Genomic DNA, 21,992 nt, shown 5'->3' on the forward strand with positions numbered 1-21,992 from the left:
ATGTGACCGTTTGCTCAAGTGCGCTTCAGGGCACTCTAACGGGTTCATATAGCTGGGTTGTTGCAGTGATACGGATGCATGCAGAGCGCTTTCCAATGCCCCGTGTCTTGCCATTCACTAGTACTGCTGAGCAATGCAATTAAAACTCATCGGACATGAGAATGCATCCCTCAAAACATTGGATGCTGCAGAAGAAACTGCACCAAATATGCATACAGAAGCCTCATTCATAAAAATATGAGCTCGCTTTTAAACTGAAGCTTATTATACCAATTTAAATTTTCTTGTCAGTATTATGAAATCTATTTGCTGCTGGCATTGTTAGGGTCTAAAGGCTATAACTTGGTTAATTGTCTTGTGGCTGTATAATAGGCCCTATTTGCTTTGCTGAACATAGTTTCGGCAGAAAGTTTCTTTTGTAAAATGTTTATTATTCTGAAGTATCTACAAGTAATAAATATAGACTACTTTTAAACGCAGTTCAGTGCAATTACACATAGATTCAGTTCAAAAATCTGATAATTGATGCTAAACATTCGCCTTACCAGACTGCGGCATATCTATGCGCGTCTCGCACTATAGGCACAATAATTCCAATTTGAGGTCAAAAGCCATAAAATCCAGTACGAATGGTGTGAGTGCAGGTTAATGCATTTTTAATCATTTTTTATGGCCGCAATATACTGCCTATAATCGTATATCAGTCGCATATGCATTTTCATCGCTTTGCCTTTCTACTATTATATAAATCTATAGGAGTATAAAGGTATACCAATCACTCGAAAAACCGGAAATAGAAAGAAGGTCCTGCGGGCCAAATGTCATATGGGTCATTCCACGCGAAGTGACATGTGTAACCGACCTTCACGGATTTAAACCAAATTTTTCCAGACCAAACTGCGAAACACGAAGAAGTTTGAATTTTTGAGTTAAAATTGTCTTTATTGATTGTGAAAATTGTTAATTTAGTTTTCAAATTAAGTTTAAAAATATTTGGCGGCGATAAAAATAATATCTTTTTCGAATTCCTTGGGTAATTTCCTATAATAATGTGAAAATAATGTCCTTTTAAACTTAACATTTCCGGAGATATAAGCAAAAGAAAATAAGAGGTTTTGACAAAAACGAGTATTTTCCTCAAAATTGGAGGTGCTCCCATAAATAGAGGGAATGTCCGATCGGCACCAAATTTTGTATTTTTACTTTCTGTCTGAAATCGAACAATCTGGCAAAATCTGGAAAAAATGCGTGAAGGTCGATTAAACGTTTAAACTTTTTCTCGGTCACTTGACCATTCGACCCAGTTTTGAAAACTGAGCATTTTCTGTGTGTGTGTGTGTGTGTGTGTGTGTGTGTGTGTGTGTGTGTGTGTGTGTGTGTGTGTGTGTGTGTGTGTGTGTGTGTGTGTGTGTGTGTGTGTGTGTGTGTGTGTGCGTGTGTGCGTGTGTGTGTGTGTGTGTGTGTGTGTGTGTGTGTGTGTGTGTGTGTGTGTGTGTGTGTGTGTGTGTGTGTGTGTGTGTGTGTGTGTGTGTGTGTGTGTGTTGATTAAGCTAAAGTGGACGATTTCGCTGTGACTCTATATAAGTTAAATTGTCAAATGTTTGAAAAACTGCAGCAAGCAGATTTAAATTACTTTAAAGTAAACATTTTATATGAAAAGCAGCTTTTTGGACTGAAATACAGCCAGTACGGTAGGAATTCGAACATGACAACAAATGTGTGTCGCCTATGTTGATAAAATCGAGCCCTTTTTTGATATGGAAAAATGGAATAAAAATGGGTTATAAATAGGCTAAATATAATTAATTAATGATTTTTCTACGATTCTATCGAATTCCCGACTTAAAACTTAAAAACCCGACGAGAGGTCGACGCAAGCAAGTTTTTGTTATCCTGCGGTAAGACGTAGTCCTACACACTTAAAAAACTCAGCAAAATTTGCCGAGATTTGGACAGCCGAGCGTTCGGTAAAAATTTCAGTTTTTCAAATCGACGTTTACGGATCTTTACTAACGTTTGGCATCATAAAAAATTTTACCGAACGCTCGGGTCCAAATCTCGGCAAAATTTTGCTGACTTCGGCACTTTTTTTAAGTATGCACGTTAATAAAAATATTACCTTTCGAAACGTTTTACAACTAAAAAGTTTTTTATCATGCACTTAGTGATGTTATCATTTAAGGTAATTTTAAACATGTATGCGGAAGTTAAATGATGTTTAAGTATAGTTTTGAAAGCGAAATACTTCGTGTTGCCAAAAAAGAATCCTACTTTTGTTGCCAAAATCGAACTATACAAAAATCGAACTATGCCAAAATAGAAATCCAACTGTATACAGTGGTAACCCGATTTTGTCACTCCCCGATTTTGTCACCCCCGATTTTGTCACGTTTTTGACCCGATTTTGTCACGTTTTGTACCCGATTTTGTCACGCTTTTGATTTATCAAAAGCTTAGTATGTCAAATGTGTTAAAACACTGTGAAAAGAACTGTGTTCAACAAGTTGATTATCGTGGAGTTTCCACAAAAATTGTTTCTTATCTCCACAACTATAATAGCTAGAAGGTTACTTTTTTTGACAAAGTTCTTTATAATAATCTTCTCAAAAGTTTTGTAGAACATTGTTTTGCTCTATCTCTTAGTGCCTGAAAAATAAATTTTCTATCTTACTTTTAGGGGGGTTAATCAAAGAATCGTTCATACCATAAGAAAGAGCTTTTTACGCTGTGAAATTTCTCTGAACATAGTTAACCAGTATAATCAACCATTTCGGTGCAATTAAAAAACGCGTGTTTTCATGCCTTTGGAAGTGCTGTGAAAAGGTGACAAATGTCTACAGAGAGGTAGAAGGCAGTGCGACATGTCCTAAAAGTGATCAGAATGAAGTATTGTTGAAGTAAGTGTTGTTCGTTCTAAGTTATCTGCAAAAAAATAAAAATTGAAAAAATACCCGATTTTGTCACTGCCCCGTTTTGGTCACCCCTAATTTCATCATGGGGGTGACAAAATCGGGTCATTACTGTATTGAAAAACGACCATTTAATATGTTATAGAAAACAAAACAAAAGTTGTCGTTCGCTAGCGGTGCGGAAGGGCAATGTTGTGCTAAACTGTTGTCGCCATTGTACTAAAAGATTCAATAGCAGCTATACAATTAAGTAGGGTATGTTGCTGCTTCGTCGTAATTGCCAATTCCCGTACTATCCAACACAAATTATTAAAAATATCAGCGACACACAATGCAAAATTAGTTATTCCCGCGATCAATCAAAGTGAGCTGAGATCTATTTAAATGCTTTTTTTCATTAAAGAATTCCTACCAGCCAAATTTCCAACGTTTATTCGTGCGACGAAGAAGAAAATGTCGACTAATCGTTTCAAATTTCGTCATTCATAAAATGAAAATAACTCACGCAACGCATTGTTGTTATTCTGCAGCCGGGAAAACTTGCATGACCTGCAGAAATTTGGCAGAATAACATTGGTCATGCTGTCCTGTACAAATACATGCGCGCTAGCTTCGCAAACATTATTGTGATTTTTAGACGGACGATGAAAAATTTTGATCGATGGATTATAAAACGGTATGACGAATTTAAGATATAAAGTCAGTTGCGTAATTTCAATCAAATGCTGTATTAATCGCTTTTTAGTGAATTCAAAGAGCACGGATCGAAAGGTAAATATGTTTGAGTCAAATCAGCGGCAGAGCTTTTGGAGTATTCATTAAATCCACCTAAGAAATGATAACAATTAGAGTGGCTTTCCTTACTACGACGGGAATTAGAAATAAACCCACTGCGTTAAATTCGCTCAGGCGTCCCTCTTGTCAAAATGCTATCGGATTTTACCCGTACCACCCGCAAGCCACCCTTAACCGATCGATATACTCACGGAAGCAAAGCAAGGCACAAATCCAACAAGGATACATATGCCGAATCGCTAAACAAACGTGCCAACTAAACTCTCGCAGTTTTGAATATATTTTTTTCTATAAATTACTGTTTGCAAAAGAATTTCCTTTAGCGGAAGTCTTTTTCTGATTTCAAAACTGTTTTTGAAGTATTAAAAATGAGAGAAAAGTAGGTAGTAACTAAAAGTTATATTGTTGTTCATTGTATTGATGTTGTGAACCTAAGGTTATGGTTCTCTTGCAATGATCATATAAATAAAATGACGGCTTAGAATTCAAATTCTGCCAATTCAATTGTCAATTAAAACATAATTGAAAAATACATATTGAATACATATGAACCATGAAAGAAACGTAATCACCGAAGTGAAAAAGTTAAAGCAAGAATCTAAAACAATACCTTACGCGACATCTATTGCCAACAACTCGCAGTTTCTGTAGCCCTCTTGCAGTATCCATCCACAAACAGAAGGATGAAAGCTTGCCGCACAGCGGTGGCGGCAGTGCGGCTAGTAAAAAGAATGGAAGAATATTGAAAGCTTCAAGGGCTACCAGCATATCATGTGAGCTTCGGGTTTCAGAGATTATCAATGTTTTAATTTCAATGGTATTATTATTTTATGATAATTACAATAGACCGTTGTATTTTTATTACGGGATGTGGCTTTTCGGTTTCGGGTTTCTTAAGAAAACTTTATTTGACGGTTTCGACCGATGTTTCGAAGATCTTTGACTTTATCCTCGAAGCAAAACGTTAACAATTATTTTCTTAGTCAACTGTTGGGAACTATAACTATAAACGCACATCATAGCCAGATCTTCGAAACGTCAGCTGAAAACATCAAATAAAGTTTTCGTAAGAAACCCGAGACCGAAAAGCCATATCGTTTAATTATTATTTTATTTCTGGAAAAAGAAAGAATTTCTGGTAGGGTTGCCAAGTGGCCGGTTTTTGCCCGGCCCGACCGGTTTTTTACTTGCAAAGCCGGTGGCCGGTCAATCCGGCAAAAAGGCCGGTTTTCCGACAAATGAAGCCGGATTTGTACTTTTTGCCTGATTTGTTAATTTTATTTATTAGCAATCCTGAGCAGTGGATTATTGAAGATAGCCAGTTTTGCAGTGACAATACTTTACTTCAGGCGGTAATATACATTAAATTGTCCACTAGCACCAGGAGCAAGTAGTTGTCACTCTGAAACTATCTATCTTCAATAATCCATTCGTTGTGGTTTCGACTGTGATGTCCTACCGTTCGCTATCTCCACAGCTGACTGTTTATCCCATTTACACGGAAAACTATCAACCGACTTCCGGCGGCTACCCAAATAATGTCATCAACGCACATTACACGTTACAGGCAAATCCACTCTAAAAATATGCAAATATGCTGTACCACCCCCCCCCCCCCGCCCCCTGCATTTTTGGAAGGCAGGACCGACCGGCCGGTTTTTGTAATTTTCAGACTTGGCAACCCTGATTTCTGGAAAAGAGATGATTTCGCGAAAAAACTGAATGCTGATCGCTAGTGCGATAGATCCGGGGAGCTACAAGTGTTACGATACGACCCATTAGACAACCCAACCGAAGCTTCAAACAAATAGTGGCCAGAACCAGGTCTCGTAAGTGGTTCAACCATGTACTGACGAAGGTTACTCAAAAACCGGGGGTCAAATTCTATAAGGCTTCCGCTAGCGGCAAGGTTCCTAGCAGATTCAGTTTGTTTTAGCGGATGAGTTCTGTTACAGTGGCGAGAAAACCAGCGTTTTTATAACGGATATGGGGGCTCCGTAGCCGCAAGGTTACCGAGTCTGCTTTGACAAGCGAGTGGTCGTGGGTTCGAATCTTAATAGAATCGAACCATTCAATGTCCAGTGACTTTAGCATGGGTTTATTCTCAGGCCCCCCCATACCTCATTTACTTTTCCTTCATGCTGAATTCAAAATTCACCCACTCTTGACAGTGCAAAAGTCCCTCCTATAGTTAAGTGTACTGGTCAGAGGAACGAATGAGTCCTCGGACGGCTATAATATGGGATAGTACTGGCAGTGAGGAATAAATGGGTAAAGTAGATCAAGCTTTGAATGAAGGGTAATAAACCCCACAATACACACAAGCACGCATAAAATTTAATAAGCATATCGCTCATTTAGTAGCGATTATAGCAAAAAGAAATGCAGTGCAGGTCATACAGCAAACACCCGGGCGATATCACAATAGATCAACTATACTGGTCGCAGTGATAAGTCCACACAGGAAAAAAACGGATATGATCATGAGTTCAGAGCATACACTAGGGAGTACCTCAACAAACGGTTGTTATCCTTCAACAGTCCATTTACAGCAAGGATGTGCTACAATGGTAATGTTGCAACGACAATGGATCATTCCAAAATAACTGAATCCACCAAATTGTCCGCAGTTCCGTCTAATAGCGAAGTATTGGGCGTTAATGAAGCGGAAACTAACAATTGGTGGAATCCAAGTCAAGACGATTTAATATTTGTTGTTTTTTTTTCACGAAATATGATGCCATCCTTAGAAAGAGTTTGCTTGAAAGAATGGTTAAAAATACATGCATTCGAAAAAGCCACATTTCAAAAGATATTAGCATTAATGGATGGACCCCAACAAACACTTTTGTTGAAGAACGGGTTATCAAGCGCTTGTTACCCGGTAATTAGCTATACAACGGTTGAATAAGCTATTAATCAAAAAAATGATTGCTGGGACAGCGCCACCCATCGCTTTATTCGATGGATTCCTGTAACTCTCCTGTCAACTTAACCCTCGATTTTCAGAAAAAATATAAAAACGGATATCTTTTCAGGTATTACATCATGAAAAAACCAAAATTAAACGATTTTGAAATTATATCAAAATTTAATTAAACACTGGAGAGAAAATTTCATGTTAGTAAGAAAATAGCAAAAGCAAGATGAGATAAGAGTATCATTTGCTGTGTAATTTGTTGAAGCAAAAAATGAAGGTGTGCCTCGTGCCTGCTGAAGAAGGAGCCTTCAAAGCTGGTCCTCTTTCGCCCGCGTGCTCACGCGTCGTATTTTCGTGAATATCAGGGCAGCATACCATACATGTTCGAGAACGAACAGCTATGGCAGATAATACACTAGAACGGTGTTCCGGACAAACTGATGCGGTTGATCAAAGCTACCTTGGAGCGAATGATGTGCTACTTGCGTGTTTCGGTGGCACTCTCGAGTTCCATTGAATCGCGCAGAGGGTTGGGGCAAGGCGATGAACTGTCCTGTTATGTTATTCAATATCACTATCGAAGGTGTGATCCGGCGAGCGGGCGCCGAAACGAGAGGTACGAAGAAGTAGCCAACTCCTAGCCATCGCAAATGATTTCGAAATCATTACTAGAAACCTTAGGACGGCGAAAGAAATCTATGCCAAGTTAAAAACGGGAGAGCACTTCTTTCATGAATGATGCATTGCGCAAAGCCCTTGAGTTGCTGATGTCATTCTCCACCATCAACTGGAACCTAGACCAGCAGCGACTGATAGATCATATGTGTCCTTAAAGCAGAGCACTTTCGAGCAAACGATTCTTCTTCATGCCCGGTCAGTAATATTCGTACTAAATAATGACAGTCAAATAATTCATTTTAGATTGCTGAAACAATCATCATCTACGAATTGGTAATGAACAAAAGACCATGATACGACCATTATACCACCAAGATAGCAATTTTTAAACTCAAACGCATTTTATTGTGCATTGTCTTATTTAGAACTAAATGTAATCATTCGACAATCATATTGTTTAGTTTTCAATCAGCACTTCATAACTCTTGATTGGTACTTCACCACCGCCATACGGAATGTACAACGTCTGATGACTGGGATGAACCTTACCCGGGGTCAAACTTCCCATGTAGTGAGCACGGCCAACGTAAAGCGTTTCCCCGGTCGACGTGCGTCCTCCCAAGACAGCATTCGGGGGGACACTACCGAATCCGGACGGAACCCAAGTAACGTTTCCGTTGCAAAGCACCTCGAAGGAATGTTTCGGAATCTCCTGTCCATTGTAGCATATATAGGCAATTTGCTTACTCGGAATTACCTTGGCTGGTAGCTGGTCTCCTTCGTGATAGGCGCGGCCTACATAGATCGGAGCGCTGTCACTGTCATGTCCGGCTAAAATGGCACCCGGTGGAAGTGGTGCACCAGCAGCACAATGTGACCAGTTGGCTGTAAATACGCGATAATTAAGTTATTAAATACCGGTGGTACTTATTTTGAAGTGGATGAAATTACATCTCTGTGAACCAATAAGCACTTCATAGTGTAGAAAACTTTGTTCAGCTCCACCGAATGGAATATACAAGCAGCCATGAGATCGATGAATTTTTCCCGGAGTTAGACTTCCTTCGTGATGAGCACGGCCGATATGCAGAGGCTCTCCAGATATAGTATTTCCACAGAGTACTGCACCAGCCGGTACATGTCCGTTACTGCTATGCACCCAAGTAAATCCCTGACCGCTTAATACCTGTACGGTAAAGATATCAATTTCTAAAGTTAGAAAAGCTCCACTTATGTCACCAACGAACAAATATGTCTGGCGGACATGACTTTATCGATGAATGATAAAGTCAGTCGGGGATTTTTTTCGCTGACTGTTATCAGATTGAAAATACCTCAAAGTGTGATTTGAAAATTTCTTGTCCATTGTGGGAAACGTAGGCCGCTTGCTTGCTAGGAATAACTTTTGCCGGCAATTGATCGCCATCGTGGTAGGCACGCCCAATGTAGATCGGAGAACCATCCTGATCATTTCCGGCGTAGACACCGGCTGGTGGAATTCCCTGATGTACGGACCATGGCATCCAGTTGTACCCTACAAGAAACAGACGAAACGTATAACATTTCTTATCTTGAACAGCAACTGAAATCGATATGACTGTTTTCTGTTGCACAACTGCAAATCCCCGGTTGATAACATTCTGATCCACCCATTTAATCGTTACATTTATAATCATTTTCACCAAACATTTCAGACTATCATGAATCACTGTTCATTATTTTTTTAAGCGCTGTACTGCTATATGATTCACGACAGTTCAGTCGAATATTAGTATCACTTGTTCAAATATATTGGAACACCGATCAGAAAACGATGACTCACCTGCATTCATTTTGAATACTAATTTCCTGTAGTTAACTTTTCAAATTTCGACACCTGTGTCCTATCTGCCGGCTTGTTGGTTACTGGCGTGAGTCCTAAAAATGTAAACCTTTTCATATCACTTGATTCAATAGTATGTGCATGATGGGATAAACGAAACAGCGCAGCGGCATGTGTATGTATAATGAAGATAACGCTTATGATAAGAGACAGAAACACGCTAATTTTAGTTAGTCCAATTCTGGTTTTTGTTACGGGAATCACATGACGGGGAAATTGAAGTAAGATGATTATCACGTGAATGGGAAAAATGGTAAAAACCATCAAGGTATACAACCCTAAGGGTTGTACGAATGGGTGACGTAGGACTATGTCAGATCATCAGATCAAAGACTAATGTAAACTGCATTTCTGGCATATGTATGTTTATAAGAATCTGTGAGTGCCATTGTTTAAGTTTTAAACATTCACATTCAGAGAAGATCGAAATATTCAGATTCAATTCTTGAATTCTTGGCTTTGAAAATACGTGGACGGGGATTCACAAGTACAATGCCTGCAACCTTTGAGACATAGAAATTTCACCTAAAAATCACTTGTGTCCATCATAAAGGTTGAATTGGTAATCAATTATCCTCCTACCACAGGGGTGAGGGGCCTCAAAGTATCATAAAATAAATATATTCATGCCTCCAAAAACCCCACATGCCAAATTTGGTGCCATTTGCTTGATTAGTTCTCGAGTTATGAAGAAATTTATATTTCATTTGTATGGGAGCCTTAGAAGAAGAAGGGGTCAGAGTACACCATAGAAAAACATCTTACCTCCAAAAACCCCCACAAACCAATTTTGGCTCGAATAGTTCTCGAGTTATAAGGAAATTTGAATATTATTTGTATGAGGTGTCCCCCTCCTAAAGAGGGAAGGGGTCTTAATTTACCATAGAAAAAATTCTTGCCTTCTGAAACCCCTACATTACAAATTTGGTTCCATTTGCTTGATTAGTTGTTGAGTTTTGAGGAAATTTGTGATTCATTTGTATAGGAGCCCCCCTCTTACGTCCCCCTTAAAAATGCTCCCTTACACCCTTAAAAAATTGCTGGTCATTTTATCTATCCAACGACATATAAATTGTTCAGTTTCGTTCAGTAGTTTAGTTGTTATTAGCATTTGAAATCTTTCATTCAAACGTTACACTTCTATTTTCGTTTTCACAAAGTGCTACCCAGTCCCAGTATAGTCAACAAAGACGTAGTCCTACGTCAAAAGTAACCAGAGGTCTGTGAAAACAAACAACGTTTTCTTTATACACAGTAACAGTGCCCTCATTACTTTTTATGTGAAGGATACATTTCTTACTTTTCACCACTTTTCACTTCTCATTTGTCGCTTTTCACTTTTTGCCCTTTTATTTTTACTTTTCACTCTCCACTCTTCACATTTCGCTTTTCATTTATAACTTTTTAATTATCACTATTCATTTTATTTTACACTTTTCACTTGCTTGCTTTTGCATTTCACTTATCATCTGTCACTCTTCACTTCAATTTTTGGTTTTTACTTTTTACCTATTACTGCTTTGTTTTTTTTTTACTTTTTACGTTCCACTTTCCACCTTTCTACTTTAACTTATTACGTTTATCTATTTACTTTTTGTGCTTCGCTTTTTAACTTTTGCCGTTCACTTTTCGCTTTTTACTTTTCACTTATCGTTTATACTTTCACGGATTTCTTCACGTTTTGCTGCTCATTTTGACTCTCATTTCACTTTTAATTTTTCATTTCTTATTTCTCACTTCTCACTACTCACCAATGTTGCAAATTCTCATCACGATGAATGCTCATCACCTGTTCGTCAGTGATTTGAATTTCATCAACTGGCAACTCTATCGTATCCTGATTGCTCGCGATGAATCGCCGACGCAAAAACTGATGAGCAAAATATGAATTGATTACGCTCGCAAATACTCGCTCGGTATCTCTGTCTCACACTCATTGCTAATCATTGTTAATCGCCTTCATCCAACCAAGAATGTATTTTGCGATGAAACGTAAACAAGCATATTTTTTGAAAAATTACAAAAAAATATATTGCTCGTTCAAATATAAAACGTTATTCGTATCACATATAATTATGAACTTGTCAAACGTCAACATATTCTTGCGACGTCATACACTTAGCTTAGCTTAGCTTAGACTGATTGCGCATATCAATGGTTGCACTCAGCGATTGATCCGAATCAGTGAAATTGCACAATGAATCAAACGAATGTGGTGGGAGTGGCCGGTCATTCTCACTATGCAAAATTCAGTGACTCGATATATGAAGGATCAATAACTGCGCCGGCCACGTCCTTGCAATCAGGTGGGATTGGGGAAGGAGTGTTAGTGTCATCTTTGTTGGTTTAGGGACCGTGTTAACCTCTGCATCCCAGCAAAGATTACAGGAATGAGTTAAATTTTTTTAGTAAGGTAGGTTTCGTTGGATCGGGATTCACCTTGATAAGTGATGTGATCGGTTGTTTTTTTATATGTATTTTTTATATTTATTTTTTAGCGTTATTCTTATATTCGACCTTTATTGAGCCGGCCGTTTCGAAAAACTTGTTTAAGATAATTTAGTTATGTCGACAGATTTATGTTTGGAGATAGTTTAAACCAACAGTCGAAATATTGTAGGGCCCTTACCGATACATATTGTCATTATTAGTAGCAAATTGAACTCCAAACAGCCGGCCGTAGGGAGTTTTGCTATATTTTCATATCCACGATATAAAAACCCTGCAATAAGCTTTCGAAAGTACAATGAATGGGCGAAAGGAGGGACCAAGGGATACAGGTTCATGTTCATGAAAAAATATCCTTGAAAGTGTAGCCACGTACAGATTCAGCAAAGACACCAGACCTAGAATGAGCATAGTAGAAGGTTCGCATATACACAGCAAAGGACGATACTACTAACGCCATCTATTATCCCAAGGGAGTTACCACTGCTTATAAGTATTACTGATCGCCCGGGAACGCCGAAAAATATTCAAAATAATATTACCACGAAAAGGGTCTGCGAACCGGAAAATATCCTTTCAGACATAACTTTTCTATGCGCACGGCACTACCGGAAATCAGCACCAAAGGAAATACTTCTTTCAATGATTTATCCGATTTACATATTCAACGAACAAACGAAATTTTTGATAATTGAGTGTCGATACTTTCTATGTTTCGAAACGTAAGCTTTACTAAAATAAGCTTTTAACTTCACTTTTTGCACTAACGTAAGAACTGACGACACTATTAACACAAGGCATAACACTTATCGTTCTTACAAGCATAAAAAGTATATTTACCTTTTACCGACCGGTTTCGGGCAACTAGCCCATCGACGGGGTAATGCCCAACTGGGCATCCCGTTCCAAAAGGTAAATATACTTTTTATGTTTGTAAGAACGATAAGTGTTATGCCTTGTGTTAATAGTTTACTAAAATAGATCAACATATCTTGCATATAGAGCTTTCTGACAGCTCAACCACCCACACAGCAAACACGAAAAACGCGTGTATATACATGATATTTGCGTCATTTTGGCAAAGGGCTGATGCTTGTTTGCCTCATTTTCAAGCACCAACACACACAAGAATGGAAAGGTCTATATTGTGAATATGCATTTTATAATTATTTCATGCTATTGCAAATCTGGCATTGGTTTTCAAAAGGCCACACAATGCAAGCAAAAGGGTTGATTATGCGACCGTCCGAAAACCAATGCCAGAAATAACTACCGAACATATCTTATGCCATGATTCAGCGTAACTAATGCTTCAAACCAAACTTACTGATTTGTGCATATTTATGTATCCTAATCATGTTAAAAAAAACTTTCAAATAGGAGAAACGGTGGATGTTATATCTATTATTTTAGACAATGTGTATGAACAGAAAAGTTTCTTTCATCACTTCCGCTTTCCAATTAGAATCTCATGAAAATACTTGAATGGTAAAACCAATGGACACCTACATTATGGAGAAACTACCATGCAAAACTCACACAGGCACATATGTACCGCTACCTTCACCCAAGTTTTCAGACGAATGTTGCAAGAAAAGAAGCCAGTCCACATGCCCACTGTACCATCTATCAACATAAGTGTGCGTGTGCTGACAAAGCTATATAATTAGATATGTAATTAAATCTGATTAAAATAGATTGGAAAAATCTTACCAAATTCCTGATTGCGTCTATATAACATTTGATCATTATGAATACAAAGAAGTTAGCCCATCAAAATAACTCTAAACGTTTTATTACTGTTCGAATCCAATGTCGTTCAATGTTCGTTTCATACACTCAAAATAATCCGCACATAACTAATGGAAAATTTCCATATGAAAATCCTTATGATTATTATGTGCCTCATATAAACACAATCCGCCCAGAAGTACACATGAAAATTATATGCATATGAAAAGTATGTGCAAATTTTAAAGGTAAATTTTAAAAACACATAAATGGTAACTGTTTGGCACATAAAGTTCATTTATTGGGCACTTGGAAAAAATCTATGTGTGAAACACATAGATATTACTCAATATTTAGTGAACGGGACATAACACTAATAGTTCTTACAAACGGATAGTTTACCTTTTAAACCGACCGGTTTCGGGAAATATGTTTCCCAACAACGGGGTGATGTCCAACTGATTATCTTGAAGAGATGGAGCATTTACATCCTTAACTTAGTCAAACTGAAGAGCGACGATATTATTGGAGCATCGTCCTCATTGGCATAAAAATAGTTTTTATAGTGACATAGATATTATACGAAAAGTTTTCTCAGTGTACAAGCAGATGAACGCTTAAACATCCCTACTGCACTATACATAACAGTGCGCATTGTAACATAACGTTATCGCATATAGCACACACATCGGTTGCCTGCAAACGCTTTGTCATCATCACTTTGCTACACTTCAATGTGCCTTCTGAAGACACATAAAACAGGCGCGATCGCGTTGCTTATTCTACTACTACTTTTTTATTTGTGTTGGTTTGTCCACTCTTTTTAATCAAGCGCAACCGCGCAACGCCATCCGCTTCTCCCATATACTTTCACACATGACACATCACACTGCTATCTTGTACATTTTCCTGTTATCAACCTTTCGGACATTCTCGACAACTAATGCAGTCGATCACTGTGTGAAATACAGTACCTTGTTCCTTCTCACTTGTAAACTAATGAATTTAAAATTAAATAGCACGGTAATTTCATCAACAGCCCCGTTGTCTAAAAAACTAAAATCAATCCACAAACGTAGCGTACAAAACAGCAGCAAAAAATGAACGCGCACTCACACAAACATGTGTACATCGGCGAAATTTGAAATGTGTAAACATAAATCACTTGAAATTAACTAGATTCGCGATAGAATTCTTCAACTTTTTCTACTAATAGGTGACGGTAATACTTATGTTTCGTTTGAACCTATATTTTCGACGATTCGATCAAATTTTACTCCCGAAAAAGAAATTTTTAACGGAGCACACGCGAATATACAACCGCACCCGCGAGCAGTCAACCATCGCTCCCCCATGTAAGCCTATGGACGACGGAAAACTATCTAACGGAAAAACTTTTATCATGCAACTTAAGTTTATTACATCCTCTTACAACAATGGTACGGTACGGAATCAACATATTCTTGCGACGCCATACACATCCAGTAACTTCAAACGGCACACGGACAAACAGAATGGTTTCAACCTTTAGTTTCAATGAAATGCAAACCTGGTGCAATATTATTATTATTAATTGGTGCCTCGAAGGTTCGAAGCTATGAAAAATAATACATCTTCTTGTGTGACTAACAGGGCTTGTTCGTTCACTTTGACTCAATTTTGATTCATTTGACAGTACTGTCTTAGCCGAGAAAAATTTAACAAAGTTGTAAATGGAACATTTGTAGAACTAGTTATCATCTTCAATTTTGCTGAATAAAGTTTTGCTGTATCTGTTGTAGTTACGATGCTACAATGCTAGTACGTCATTAGTAACTAAATGAGCATTCATTTAGTCACTAACAAGGTACTAGCGTTGTAGCATCGTAAATACAAAAGATACAGTAAAACTTTATTCAGCAAAATTGTAGATAATAACTGGTTCTACAAATGTCCCATATATACCTTAGTCAAATTTTACTCGACTGAGACGGTACTGTCAAATGAATCAAAATTGAGTCAACGTGAACGAACAAGCCCTGGTGACTAACGATGAAGGCTGATAATAAAAATATCGTCGGCCACTGTTCAAAATTTGATCCTGCCAACATGTCTGAAAAATCGCTTGTATCTTGTAAACATTTGCAAACGTTGCTGGTGTTTGTCATTGTCACGAAAAAAAGATTTATGCTGCACTTAACGTTAATGTTGAAAAATTATGAATAACATGTCAAAATAATTTTATGAGATTAAAAGTTTTCTGGGTGTAGAAGAACGTTGATGTTTTGAAGTGCATTTATTTATTATATCGCAAAAATGAATATTCCAAGTATCTCAGGTGCTAATAGTCTAACTGAAAAACCAACATAAGTTTAGGTACAAGTTTTTTTGATGGTGTAATTCAATATCCGATAGCGCTTTCGCCTATTTTCAAAAATTGATAAATCATCGCTACTCATCGCGATGAGTCAAAACACGAGCTATTCGTATTTGATTGGCTTCACTAGCGATCAAATCATCAATGAAAAAGCACTTCTAAACAAATATCAAACTAAACGTTTCTTAGTGCACTTTTATAAAAAAGAAATACCGCGCAATTCAGGTATTGCAATTACAATTGGTTAGTGACCGGCTGGGTAATGCGTAACACCGATGTCTCGCGAATCTGCAGGTTTATAAACCGCATAGTGGTCCTTAGCCTCTTATCTAGCAACTCCTATCTCTAGCTCCTCGTGGTACGGTCGTATACCAACAGGTAAGGAAACGCTAGTGCGGATGTTGAGTGTTAAAAAGAGAAATCGTTTTGTCAGCCTTAAGCGCCTGTTTTCATGTCACGATTCCTCAACCAAGTGCGCGATTGTACTTCTGGTTTTGAGCGGCTCACGACAGCCACGGGACGACACGAAACGGGCGGCTGAGTTAGGAAATGTGTTGTCTCGGTACTAAACCCAAGATGACAGCCCTATCGCGAAACTCAGTAGCGTGGCCTAGGAAGGCAACCTACCTAAATCTACCTTACTACAAAAAATACAGGAAATCCGACTCAAATATTCGTCATGGATACAAGCGACGAAATAAGGACATGGATGTTTGATATTAGAAGCTGCTGATCGTTGAATTTCGAGGGTGGTGACAGGGTGCTGCTGTAACTGGTAGTACCCCGAAATGTTTGCAATCGTGACACTGCAGGAGATCTGTCGCAAAGGCGAGAAGGTGTGGAGGATTCGTGGCGGCAAGGCCTAATTTTACCAGAGCGGATGAGCGACCAACGGGCTGTGAAAAAGATTTGTAGTGATATGCAGAATGCAGGATCGCGTCATGAACAGGAAAGCGATCAACGAGAGGATGTTTTTGTTCAGGATAAAAGGCCGTTTCTTCAACTACACCATCATACAAAAGTAAAGTAAAGTAATAGTAAGAACAAAAATCAGAGGGGTTGTGTACAAGACACGACCGCATATATAGGTGACGCAGGACTACGTAAGTCTCTTTGTAGTGATAATAGCATGTATTCATGCTTGTAATCATTCGATTGTTCCTGTATACATGCTATATGCAACATATATACATGCTACATGCGTTGTATGTAACATTTATCAACGTAGTAACATTGCATACGTTCAATTCTCAAAAGATTGTGTATTTGAAAACAATTTAACAAAATCAAGAACACAAACTATTGCTTTCCTGCTACCTTACAGAAATTAAAGATTGTTTTTATTACCCATGGTTCCCCGCGTTGAAGGGATTTTATGAATTCAATCCTATTTTATCAACAGCACATCTTTCCACTAGCACTTCCTCGGCAAGCATACGTATTCATACAGAGTCGTATTATAACTGAACACTACAGCTGTAGCACATTTTTCCAAAACAGATATCAAATTCGCCTAGGTTTAATCGTCTCGCAGTCAAGAATTTTCGATCTGTTGGGACAACGAACTTGTGCCATTTTTTCTGGCACACTTCCCTAACACAGACATCAAATTGGAATAGGTTTAATCGCGTTCGTAAGAAATCTGTTGGCACGAGGGGGCTTTGTTACTCTCTCTGACGTACTTCCCAAGCAAGGACATCAAAATGGTCTAGGTTTAACCGCGGTGTTAAGAAATCTTGTTGAAATGAGGAAACTTGGTCACTTGTTTTGGCTTACTTCCCAAGCACAGATATCAAATTGGTATAGGTTTAGATCATCGCAAAGAATCTTCCAACCAATCACGAAGCGAGAATTCTGGTAAAACATAGGTTCATTATTTTCAATTTTTCAATAGTTCAACATCAAGAATCCATACTTTTCTTCATTTGGGTCAATTCTTAGAAGATTTTCCAATCGATTGGTGTAAGAATATTGAAAATCGATAGGAAAACCGCTGAACTATTAGCGCTCAAAACCTTTCATTTTTCGTGACGCTCGCATTTTTCGATTTTTTGGAATGACACCCTATCTCAAAACTTGCCGTAAGACGTAGTCCTACGTCAAAAGTAAAGTGTCCAAAGGTATTTAAGATACACCATCATAGTTTTCCGGACAGTGACTATCGACAGCGATGACCCGGAAGTGTCACCAACCACTTGCTATATCATATATTCATATATTTCGGATCTCTAGTCTCCTCCGACAATAATACGACTAAGGAGGTTCAACGACGCCTTCAAGCTGGAAGTCGAGCCTACTTTTCTCTCTTCACGACACTTTGATCAAGCTGTGATCCACCTGATTTTTGATAACCTTTTATAAAGCGAATGAATTGTAATTAAAGTTTAACCACTGAAAAGGCATCTAAACAAACTACTGTTAAAAGATTTCAAATCCAATCACTAGGAGCGCTATAGCAAAAGCTACAGTGCGTCCAGATATTAAGTAAATCGAGTTTTAAATATGCTTTCCTACACCCCGATTCTTCTCCCGGAGCATGTGGAAGACATCCGTATAATTTGACATGAATACTCGAAAAATGATTTCTATTTTCTTACGCCGACATTTTCAAGTTGAATGTTCATATTTAATTGCACTACAAAAGCATCGCAATATTTGTTCCCAGCAAACAATTTGCTTTGTATAGCTCGGTTACAACTGGGATGCGAAATCATATCCGCACGAAAAAGTTATATTTCACACCACATAAGAACATATAAGTACATACCAAAGTGGAGGCAATATACGTGCACAAATTTTGACAATTATTTGTAATTCTATCTTGCATTCAATACAACGGTTTTTGGAACACGCAACTTAATACTCCTCAATATACGATTAAGATATAACCTAATGTTACATCATCCATGCTGCTTTATAATTCACAGCCATAAGTTGTATATGAGGACATGCACGACTGTAAAATAACTTATTGTACACTTTGCTTTGGTATACTCTTATCATTATGCAATTCCAATGTAAAATTGTCTTGCATGCGACTTAATGTAAACTTTCTATTACAATTTTGTGTTATCTGGGTAGTAGTAGAAATGAACAGAAAAATTTCATTGTCAGGTACCTTGTACCTAAAGTACCTAATTACTTCTTCATAATTAAAAAATAATATAATTACTGGTTGTAATTGGCTGAACAATCATAACTTACGTTTATATTGGATCAAATAAGCAGTAATCAAAATACTATCAGAAACTGTAACTTTTAAACTTTTGTTAAACTTATATTCACGTACTTTATCGAGTCTTTTATCCAAACCACAAGTAAATCAAGGAACATTAAGTGCGCAATACTTAGTTTTCAACTAACAGTTCATAATTTTTTAATGCAATTTCGTTTCCACCATACGAAATGTACAGCGTCTGTTGAATAGGATCAACTTTGCCTGGTAATAAACTCCCCATATAATGGGCACGACCAATATAAAGTCTTTCATCGTCCGAAGTGTGTCCTCCTAAAACAGCATTCGGGGGGATGCTACCTAATCCCGAAGGAATCCAGGCGACGTTCTCGTTGTAAAGCACATCAAACGTATCTTTCGGAATTTCCTGTCCATTGTGGGTTACATAGGCAATCTGCTTACTCGGAATTACCTTAGCCGGCAACTGATCTCTTTCGTGGTAGGCACGACCTACGTAGATCGGAAAGTTGTCACTGTCATATCCGGCTAACGTTGCACCCGGCGGAATTGGTGCAGCAGCAGCATGATGTAGCCAGTAAGCTGAAAAAAAAATTACATTCGTAATGTCATCAAACGGAAACGGTACTCATTCTCAGGTTGCGTAATTACATGTCTGTGGGCCAACCAGTACGTCGTAATGTATACATTTGCGTTCAACTCCATCGACTGAAACATATAAACCGCCTTGAGACCGATTAATAATTCCCAGATTTAGACTTCCTTCGCGACGAGCACGACCGATGTACAGTGGCTCTCCAGATTTCGAATGTCCGCAAAGCACTGCACCGTGTGGAACGTGTCCATGACTGCTATGCTCCCAAGTAAACCCCTGACCACTTAATACCTGCACGTTTTAGCAATTTAGAGTTTTAAAATCGGTAGGGTAGATGATCCATTAGTTGCGCCACTAAGCACAATATAACTTCATTTTGCTTGTTTATTGAGCTATATGCTTCAATTAATGCTTGTGGGATATAAATTTATCCAATACAAGGTATTTGTCACAAGGCAAGACAATTGCTTTCGTTGTGCGAGAAGCTTTATAAAGAAAAAATGAATTTTCCGATTCAATTATATTGTACCAGCAGTTGCGCTAATGTTTCCTTAATTAAGTTTGATGTTCCTTTAATTGTGGTATTCCATATACATTGCTAGGTTGCTAAGTGAAAAAACATCGTAGCAAAACTATAGATGAGCACCTATAGTTGCGCGCTCCAACTGCGCGTTGGATTTTGGAAAATTGGCATTTTTGCAAATAATGCTTTAATTTTAAATTGTGTAGTCTAACTACCAATACTTCTAAAAACCTGTTTTATATAATGAATGTAATTGTTTTATCTAAAAGGCTACGGTGACGAAAATATGCATTAATAATGAATAGGAGCGCAACTATTGGTACTACCACAACTATTGGATCAACTACCCTACCTAGTTAATTTCAGCTACAAAGTTTCATTTCTATTACAAGCGAATAATTAATTCTTGCGGATATGATTTTATTCACTGACAGTTAGGCTAACCGGAAGCTATTTTTCGCTTATTATTCTCAACAGTACAAAAGTACAAAAGTACCTACCTCGAAATGTGATTTGAAAGTGTCTTTATTATCATGTGAAACATAGGCCGCTCGTTTGCTAGGGATCACTTTTGCTGGTAATTCATTGCCATTATGATAAGCTCGTCCAATATAGATCGGCGATCCTTCTTCATCATTTCCAGCGTATACACCGGCTGGTGGAGTTCCCTGATCAGTGGACCACGGGGTCCAGCTGTATCCTTTAAGAAAATAATATGCGTAATAATTCTTATCTTCAATCACAATGCATGTTTTTTTTTCAATTCATTCTAAGGACAGTTCAAAACAGCTGCAGCGAATCATACATCATTAACTGATTATGTTCCTGTGATGTATATTGTTGAGGCTATTAGCGGTTCTTTGAATGTGTTTCCATATCTGAAGCCAGTGAAATTGGCATTTTACTTACCTGCATTTAATCCCATTCCTAGTTTTAGAAATAAAGAAAAGTATAACAGTTTCAGTAAATGTTCAATTTTGAAATTCTGCATTTGTTTTGCCGGACTAATGGTAACGACTGATGAGCGAAGAAATATACCTTTTCATATCACTTCCTTTTAATATACTATCGATGATGATAGGAAAAACGAAACACTAATGGCGCTGCAACACGTGTATGCGTGAATAACAAATTGATAACAGAGAGAAGCACGCTCAATATTTCTCACTTCGTTTGCATTAGTCGTCCGCTAAATATAGACTATAGAGGATGTACGCGTTTACGGTTTTATGTTAAGTGGGCATTGCCATAGAAATTTTTTAAATAAACAGTAGTTCCAATTTGGTTTGTCAAAAAATGTATTTAGGCTAAGAATCTGTAGTATTTAATTAGTTAGATCAGTTTTATACCTGCGCGATGTTCTTTATGTCAAAGATTAATTAATAAATTAAATAAAAAATTAAAGATTCTCTTATTATAGATTTTGATTCTACAGACTCTTCTGTTTATTTTAATACTAGCTGACCCGACAAACTTCGTATTGCCACAAATTAACCTGTGTTGTACATAAATCATGAATCTCGGATGATCTTTGTCACTTCTCGAGTTTTGCAAGCCCCCCAGTGGGCGGCGCTTCCGACGGCGGGTCACCGGCAACACTCGCGACCGGCTCGTCCTGAATGATCTAGTGTTACTATAGATAGTTTTTGTGGTCTTGTTATTGATTAATGTTTTATGGAAGAGTCTCGAATTTCTCGAGTTGGATTAGTTTTTAAGTTTCGCAAAAATTTCTGTTTTATTTGTATGAGAGTCCATATCCCCCTACCACAGGGGTGAGAGGTCTATAACTATCATAAAATAAATTCAAGACTCAAAAGTCTCCTACATGCTAAATTTGGTTCCATTTGCTTGATTAGTACTCAAATTATAAGGAAATTTGTATTTCATTTGTATGGGAGCCCACCCTCTTAAAAGGGAAAGGGGTCGTAATACACCACAGAAAAAAAATTCTGCCATCTAAAACTCTCACATGCCAAATTTGGTTCCATTTGCTTGATTAGTTCTAAAGTTATGAACAAATTT

General features: G+C 37.9%; 1 protein-coding gene across 1 annotated transcript; it reads right to left on the reverse strand.

Annotated features, from left to right (window-relative positions):
• Positions 1 to 7,638: 7,638 nt before the first annotated feature.
• LOC128736156 (uncharacterized) lies at positions 7,639 to 20,973 on the reverse strand. Its single transcript, XM_053830636.1, has 8 exons — positions 20,880 to 20,973; positions 20,471 to 20,670; positions 19,504 to 19,738; positions 19,019 to 19,434; positions 14,278 to 14,299; positions 8,577 to 8,776; positions 8,194 to 8,428; positions 7,639 to 8,127 (listed from the first exon to the last, which is right to left on the reverse strand). The coding sequence occupies exons 1-8, from the start codon at positions 20,959 to 20,961 to the stop codon at positions 7,700 to 7,702; spliced, it is 1,818 nt and encodes a 605-aa protein (XP_053686611.1). The 5' UTR covers positions 20,962 to 20,973; the 3' UTR covers positions 7,639 to 7,699.
• Positions 20,974 to 21,992: the final 1,019 nt, after the last annotated feature.

Source organism: Sabethes cyaneus, chromosome 2 (genome assembly GCF_943734655.1).
Source record: "Sabethes cyaneus chromosome 2, idSabCyanKW18_F2, whole genome shotgun sequence".
Classification (NCBI taxonomy): Eukaryota; Metazoa; Arthropoda; class Insecta; order Diptera; family Culicidae; genus Sabethes; species Sabethes cyaneus.